The sequence below is a fragment of the Pygoscelis adeliae genome, unplaced genomic scaffold, assembly GCF_000699105.1.
Source record: "Pygoscelis adeliae isolate BGI_AS28 unplaced genomic scaffold, ASM69910v1 Scaffold318, whole genome shotgun sequence".
In the NCBI taxonomy this organism is placed as follows: Eukaryota; Metazoa; Chordata; class Aves; order Sphenisciformes; family Spheniscidae; genus Pygoscelis; species Pygoscelis adeliae.
In genome coordinates this window covers 649,541-657,551 of record NW_008825430.1, presented here as the reverse complement: position 1 = coordinate 657,551, position 8,011 = coordinate 649,541, and the positions used below count along the sequence as shown (strand labels likewise).

General features: G+C 44.6%; 1 protein-coding gene across 1 annotated transcript in view; it reads right to left on the bottom strand.

The window, feature by feature from the left end:
- Window positions 1–2,935: 2,935 nt before the first annotated feature.
- LOC103922772 (transmembrane protein 2-like) overlaps window positions 2,936–8,011 on the bottom strand; it is a 56,798-nt gene continuing 51,722 nt past the window's right edge. Inside the window, exons 20-22 of the mRNA XM_009330974.1 lie at window positions 6,833–6,993; window positions 5,266–5,375; window positions 2,936–3,156 (exon numbers count right to left, since the gene is read on the bottom strand). Coding sequence (XP_009329249.1) covers window positions 2,936–3,156; window positions 5,266–5,375; window positions 6,833–6,993 — 492 coding nt within the window. The remainder of the gene's footprint in view (window positions 3,157–5,265; window positions 5,376–6,832; window positions 6,994–8,011) is intronic.

Sequence of the window (8,011 nt, the reverse complement as noted above, 5' to 3'; positions counted from 1 at the left end):
TCCCTACAAGGAAGAAGGTTCTGCTCACATATTCTATATATAAACATCACTGCAAGTTCCTTGATTCCTGATGTTCATAAAAACAGATTCTGAACGAGGAGCAGGAGTTAGAGGAAATTTTTACAATGAATTAATTAAAGGAAACTAAGGTGTTTGCAAATTTGTTGTAATACTGGCAAACTATTTTGAGACAGAAATAAGAGGGAAAAAAAGAGTTACTTTAAAGCTATGCTTTTTTTCAGAATTATCTTTTTTTTTGCAGAGGCTTACAGACCTTGAAAAGGAAAGCAAGCAATTTTTGGCTCAGCTCAAACAAAATTATTTGCAATTCACATCACTCCACCCATCTGAGGCTGACCGACTCCCAGTTTCACATGCTTTTGAAGTGCTCAGCATTTCACTGAATTAAACCCTCATCCACTGCATGAAATTTTCAAAGCATCAAAGTGGTGGGAAGCTGAACCCCATTTTCGGAGGTTCAGGATGCACTGACTTCGCTGTCCCTGCTGACCGTAACTCAGTGTATAGCCAAGCTAATGCTTTCAGGGAGTGACAGAGGTACTGCGTTCCCGCTGCAGAAATGCTCTGGGGATAACCAGGACGGCCATATATCCTGAATGCATTAGATGTACTCAACGTGCCTGGAATAGCTGCAGGTCCACGTGGACATGCACGGTCCATGTGGCCTCCAGCATGAGGGTGGAGATCCTCCCGCTCAGGAAATCCCCGGGAGGAATATGACAGCTTCCCACGCGACACTTACCCCCGCAGCTTCACAGACTTCTGGTGCATGCCAAGTTAGCGGTAGCCTTTGAAAACATCCTCTTGAATGTCCCAAGGGTCCATGGAGGAATTGTACCCTCTGCGGAGCGTCCCTGGTTTTGAAGCCTTTTTTCCCTCCCAAGGTAAGGAAAGTGTGTGCAGTGGCTGAAGAGGTTCACAGCATCCTGAATCCTCTTCAAACTGCTGCTTTTAACTACCCAAATACTGCATCAGGATGTAAATATTTTTCTTTTTGCTTTTGTGGTACTTTACTGTTTGCATCTGGCTCGCCACAGCTCCACGCCTTCCTCTCCAGGACATTTGCCATTTGCTCTCCTTCTGGGGCGGGAGGAGGAATAGAGATTTTTCAGAGGTTTAGGCACATGCCTCTCCTGCCTTCACCAGGCTCTTCCTTTGCCAATTGTTTAGTCTCAGCCTGGGGTTAGAGCTCTGCAAAGTTTTATTGGGATCCAGGGTCTGGACCTGTCACAGATTATCAAATAAATCTCCAAGAAGCTAAAAGCCTGCTCTGTAGGTACTTGTTCCAATGTTGGACTTACGCTCACAAGCCTAAAATATCTTGCTTTTCTTTCCCTGCACAGCCACAGAAATCATAACAATTAGGTAGTAACAGGAGTTCAAAAGGACTTCAGGGAGCTCCTCGGAGGGTCAATCTCAGCCACTCAGGCTCTTGTACCACTCCTCATCTCCACCGAGGACTTCAGTCTCCATCACTCCCTGCGGGGGCCAGCTCAGGCCCATGATGTCCTGTGCATCACTCTTTATCTTACCTTTACTGAGCAGCATCAGTGATTTCTTCACACTTTCTAGCAAGCCAGGACCTCTCCCCTGGCCAAACCTGACTCCCACCTCTCCTACCTGGTGTGGGGATGGAGCCACGGTCTCCTCCTCTGCCTGTAAATCTTCCAGGTGTTTTCTCACCCCACATCCAAGGACCACTGGGCGGTATGTGTCTGATGGAGACAAGCGTCCCGGCTGAGGAGTTCAGTCCCCGTCCAGAGGCACAATATCAGCTGGCCGGTGCGCGGATGCCAGAGCGACTAACTCACCAGGGAGCAAAAGTCTGGCCAACAAAACACTAACCTTTCCCCGTAGCAACTTGTTTGGCCATTTCTGAGAATTTCAAAGAAATGACGGGACATTGAAGGGACAAAGCCTTCACCTACCTGTTTGAGTAACCAGCGTGACAAAGACATGGATAGTCTGAAATCGCCCGCCCCTTCACTGCTGTCACCAAGTAACATCATGTTCAAACCAAAATGAGTATGTCATCATTTCAGGGTAACTTTGTACTTAAACAGTAGTCAGTGAGGTCATCAGTTGTTTCTCAGTTTGCATACAAAGCTCTATTTTTGTCTTTACTTCAAAAAGCAGCAGCATAAATAAAAAATCAAAGAGAATTAGCCGCTATTACTGGCAGTATTTCAGTCCTCAATGGGAGCAGAAAGTCAATACGAGCATTGTCTGAAAGGAACGCAAGACTTTACCCAACACAGCACATACTTTATCCTGAGTTTTATTCCTGTAGGTCTTTAACTAAATGTTCACATCAGTTGGACAAACATCATTCCACCAGTCGTTAGCTAGAGACAGAAACACATTTATAACTCCTTGTTGCACCCTATATACTCAGTTCGATTAGAAGATATTATTGTAAGATCACTGCATGCTTACCCATCGATGCAAGCAGATGTTACTGAGTTCACCTAAGATGTCACGGCAGATGGACGCTTAGTTTTTTTAAAAGCAGACATTAATGGAGGGAAAACAGGACTGAAGGGAGAATTCCCTACCTCTGCTGAAGGTCATCTGTTTCCCTGGATGTTGCTAAGGTTTCCACGCCAAATTTCATTTCCAGTCCCTGTGATACCGGAGAGCAGGTTTTTGCCTTTGAAACTTACCTTTTGATACCGAATCACGGATATTTTGAAACACTTCTCCTCGGGAAGGGCAGCCCACAGGCTTTTCCTATCCTGCCCTGTGAGGCACTGCTTGAAAAAGAAAGCTCTACCACAGCGGGTGAGATGAGAATATATTTATTAGTTGTAAAATATACAAGTGAACACCATCGGTTTGGTACAATCCTGTAAAAACAAGAGCAGGTTTTGGTGGCAGCGGTGGGCTTTGCCTGGCTGGTGTTGCCCCGGCGATGCTAATCCCGGGGTGCTGCGGGCTCTGCAGAGATGTGCTCCGAGTGGTTCTGAGAAACAGCGAATTTTAGCGACTCGTCAGCATTAGCCGGACATTGATATTCCTTCAGCTCCAAGGGAACATAATGCTGTAAAGAAGCAGCTTTCTGATAACCAGCACGGTTAAGGACTTTGATCCAGGAGGGTTTGGCTTGTCCTTTATAGCCAAGCATGGCAAAACTCCCTGAAAAACAGACACAAAGAGAGTGACCCTCTGGATGGGTCGGTTCATTTATTAGCAGCACAGCACAAACTCCCTCCACACATCACGGAAACTTCTTAGCCCTTCTTTTTTTCCTTGGATTAAAATAACAGAACATTTAGGAGAGAAAAAGGGTGATGAAAGTGGGAATGAGCCTCGCTGAAGCCATAACCGCACTGCATCCCAGTCTGCAGGTATTTCAATAAGCTAAGATAGGCTCCCAGATGTCAGTTAGCAGGAATATTGTTTTACTCTTTATTTTTAAGCATTGGTACTTTTTCATATTTGACTACGTGAAAATGGTTAGGCACTTTGAATCCTTCTTTTATTAGTTTACATCAGTTTCTTCCTGTTATGCCTAAACTATTCCCCATGTCGACTCTGCTCTGGTCCTCTGCTGTCACAAAGTACAAAGGCATTATGTATTCTTCCATTTTAATAATAGTGTCTTGTGTTTATATTATGCTTTTCATTGCAAAGACTCCCAAGGCTATTTGCAGCTGGTTAGATCGAGACCATTCCTGTAAACACTTCTAATTTAAATAAGGTTTTGCAAAACCAGGCAACAAGACCCCAAATCCTGATCCTGCTGGGGTCAAGGGGATCGGGGTTTTTTTGCATTATCCCTGGCAGAAGCAATACGCGCTTGGAAGAAATGCTCCGGCCTGCCCTGAAACGCAGCCCTCCCCCCGCCCCCCCCAGCATGGACCAGTCCTGCGTGATCGCTTTTGGAGCTGTGAATTCAAATAGCGCGCATAGCTGAACCAGCGGGAGAAAGCTCATGGAGCAGAACATAATTACCCAGGCTGGAAATCAGGGCAGACATGTGGGTGAACACCCTTGCCCTCAGGAAAAGCAAAACAGGGGTGGCACGTGATCGGCCAGCAGCGTCTCAGTCACACCGCCAGACACCAGCATCCCACCGAAGTGGCAGGGCAAGGAGATGGCCACCAACCAGCATGTCCCCAGGACGGCGGTGGCCCTGCTTGCTGCTTTTTCTCCCCCAGGAGCAGTCGGGGCTGGAGGCTGAACCGAGCTCCCAAAATGCCCTGGAAGTGCTGCGCCCAAGCGAGCGGCGCAGGTGGTTCAGGGAAGAAAGTTTGACAAAAGCCAAAAAAGATTGCTTTTTAATCAAAAAAATTCTTTCAAAAGTATTCACGGCTTTGATGAAAGAATGAAGCAATGAAGTTTCAGGACAAAACCAAAAAAGAAAACCTCAAATTTTTGCTTTTAAAAGGATGAAAGTAAAAACAGCTTCTCAGGAATCAAACAGGCACTGAAGTGAAATCACTGTCTTTGCTGTAAAGACTACGCTGTCCTCCCCTGGAATGGTCATAGCAATGAGCTTTGAAACTTGAACCAGAAATTGATATACATTTCAGTAAAGCAGGAGGGAAAAAAAATCCCCAAACCCCCAAGAAAAAAAAAAAAGAAGCTGGAAATACAGCCAGTTCTCCATCTGATCTCTGCTTGAGAGATTGCAAATGAAATCTTAATCAAGCTAGCTAGTTGTTTTCCTGATTTCCTTATCACCCAAATTATTCATCCAAACCTGGACACCACAGGCCCCAGTTTTCCGGTAGGAAACCCAGCATGGATTTCCTGGACTAATGACACCAATGGATTTCTTGCAGCAATCCAAGGGAAAACTGTAATAAGAACTTTCCAAAACTGGTGGTTTCACCTTCCTTCCATCCAAAAAAATAAATAGCTCCTATTTCACTTCAGACTATTTTCTTTTTCATCAACCTTTCAGTTTATGATTGTTTTTCCTTGCAAAGCAGTTGAATTTTAGAGACGGAATCTTTATCAAATGATTCTTTTTTTGTTGTTGTTGTTAGAAAAACAAACTCCCTTTAGGATGAAAAATTTGCAGCATGCAGCTTCTCATTGGTGAAGTAGGGTCAAAACCCCAAAATAACTCTCCTATTTCTCACCATCCCTAAGCCAAGAGGTTTTTACTAGGCTACACTGGCATATCGTGGTAGGAAATATATTGATAAGCACTATATAAGTACGTGTACATTTTTGGTAGGGAAACACACCGGTAATTCTTAAGCAAAGGAAAGATGGTAGAATAAATACATTTACCTTCCTTGTGGAAGACAATAGGCTTTGCTGAACCTAACCTGGTAAAAACAGACATTTCAGAGCTCCCCGCCACATCTGCAATATCTCTAGAGCACACGAGAACAAGTGATCTGAAAAGAAGAATAGTGATTACTGCATGATTGCAAAATATTACTTCATTAAGAATCTGCAAGACCCTTAACTCCAATTCAGAAAAGTACTTTAGAGCTTGCTTAACTTTAAGAACATGCTTAGTCCCTTTGATTTCAATCACATGTAACCTTTCCTAAGTTTAAGCCTCTGTTTAAATGTTTAATTAAACCTGTGCTTCACACAGAATCAAATCAAGCACAAAAGAATCTGCAAGACCCTTAACTCCAATTCAGAAAAGTACTTTAGAGCTTGCTTAACTTTAAGAACATGCTTAAATCCCTTTGATTTCAATCACACGTAAGCTTTCCTAAGTTTAAACCTCTGTTTAAATGTTCCTAAATTAAACCTGTGCTTCACACGGAATCAAACCAAGCACAAATGACTGTTTGCAAGTGCATCCCTTATGGGAACATGACACTCAGCCGCAGAAGAAATTCAATTGCTGTACAGTCCTGAGACTCTGAAGCCATTTATATCCTGGGTCTGATTTTCAGTCAAGCCTCAGTCTGGCTTTGGCCCTCACAGATGTGCTCTCAGCCCCCAGTGAATTGTACCTGCAATGAACTACGGGTTGTGCAACTGGTTGCATTTAGCTGAATGCCTAGACTTGCAAAATACACATCCTACCAGAAAATCAAACCGAATGTACAGGCATCACATGGATATATGTCACTTCGTGCACATTTTATACATGTACATACTCATGTGCATAAATACAGATGTAATAACTCAGGAGCGTTCGAATCTTTGGTCATGAACTGCTCAGAAATGTCTTGGACTGAAAGTCTGTTTTCTGGTTATTTGACCTGCTTCTGCCAGCAGCCAAGAATTTATCTATAAATCTCTGTTGTTCCACGTTTGTGTGGCGACACATAAAACCACAAGGAATGTGGGACAGACACAAACAGAGATGATCCAGACCATTGCCAGGACACATGCAAGGTAACAGAGCCCGCAGGCAGGCAGGTCTATTCATTGGCTCACCCAAGAAAAGTCCTACTGGAAAATCTGGCACGCCTAGGATTTTCATCTGTCACAAGAGGCAAAAACAATCAGTAAGGGTAAACAGAAACCAACTCGTTTCAGAAATGGAAAACTGAATCATCGGCTGCCAGGAAATTGCTGGACACCGGGATAGGTGTGCAGGATTGCAAATGTCATTGCATTATCTACTCCATGCTGGAAAATGAATGGTTAACTTAGAAGGAATTGCCAGTTTTCCAAAAAACCTGTCTCTGTCTGCTCTAATCTGTGTAATCCTGGGAGAGAGACGCTGCTTCTCCTATTATCTGGGCGATATTTGGGGTTTGTACATATTTAATCTGTGCCAGATTTCTTCAGAGCACAGGTTTGATTATGAAAGTAGGTCATTTTCCTTTCTTTGTCTATCAGCCACGGGTTGCTACATGAACTGGGCTCCCAGCAGTTTGCTTACCTCTCTTTTATAAATGTTTGAACATAATCAGTTATTGCACTGGCAGCGTTTTCACCAGTAACTGTGTCAAAGTGCCGCCTACTCACGACTGCTCCTGAACATGCATCTAGCACCACAAAGAATATCCCACGGCTATTGAACAGGAAAACCGTGTCATTTATCTGAAACAAAAAGCAGAGGTAGGTTTTATGGAGGCAGGCTGGGGAGTTTCAGACTCTGATCCTGCTTTTCCATAAGAAGGGAGTTACAAGCAAGGAAAATATCAAGGGTGTACAGCCTATAATTTTAAATGTATAATTAGTACAGATGAAGTGACATCACTGATAGATGGTCAGTGGCAGGAGGAAGCAAACCCCTTAGTTCGCAGTGGGGTACAAAACCGAGAAATGAGGTCATCGGCATCTTTTGTGTATTAGGAAGATACATTTGGGAAGCCGAGAATCCTGGGAGTAAAATGCTTAGTTCGGTCTTAATACAGTTTCTTTCCATGTGGGGGAAATTACTGTCACTTGGCAAAGTAGATTTGACCACGGAGCAAGGGAGAGGTGCTGAGACAGCAGATGGGGGAATAGAGGCGACACATGGACTTCTTTTGTTTTCCCTGGAAATGTAAATATCAAAACCAAAATATTCCTTCTTGGTAGGGCTGCCCCAGTGCCTCAAGGAAGTTGTAGCACAAGTGGCTCCTACTCTTCTCCTTCCCCACAGCAAGAGCTCCTTCCTCAGGTTACATCTCTCAGGATGCGCCACTATCTTTGCTTTTAGAAAGGCAAAGGCTCTCTGAGATGCCCGGCACTGGTGCATCTCCCCAGCATCCCAGGGGACAGCCCAGCCTGGGAGGACACACGCCACACAACCTCCGCCAAGGAGAGCAACAGCATACCAAGGTCAGGCTGTCAGAAAGCTGAGCCCAGGATACACAGCACACCACTGCAATCCACGTAGTCGTGAAAGCCCGCAGGCACCAGGGAGCTCAGATACATCCCATCAATCCGAGACATGTGAATGCCTCCAGGGAATATAGGGCCAGACTGAATGAGGGAGCCAAGTGTTAAAAAGTGGCTTCTGCAAGATGTCAGAGGATGCTGAATGCAATAGGGGGTCAAGGGTAAGGGAAACACGAATGTCCGGGCCATGAGTGGGCAGAGGGGAGTGAGGAGGAGCAAAGACAGACTAAAT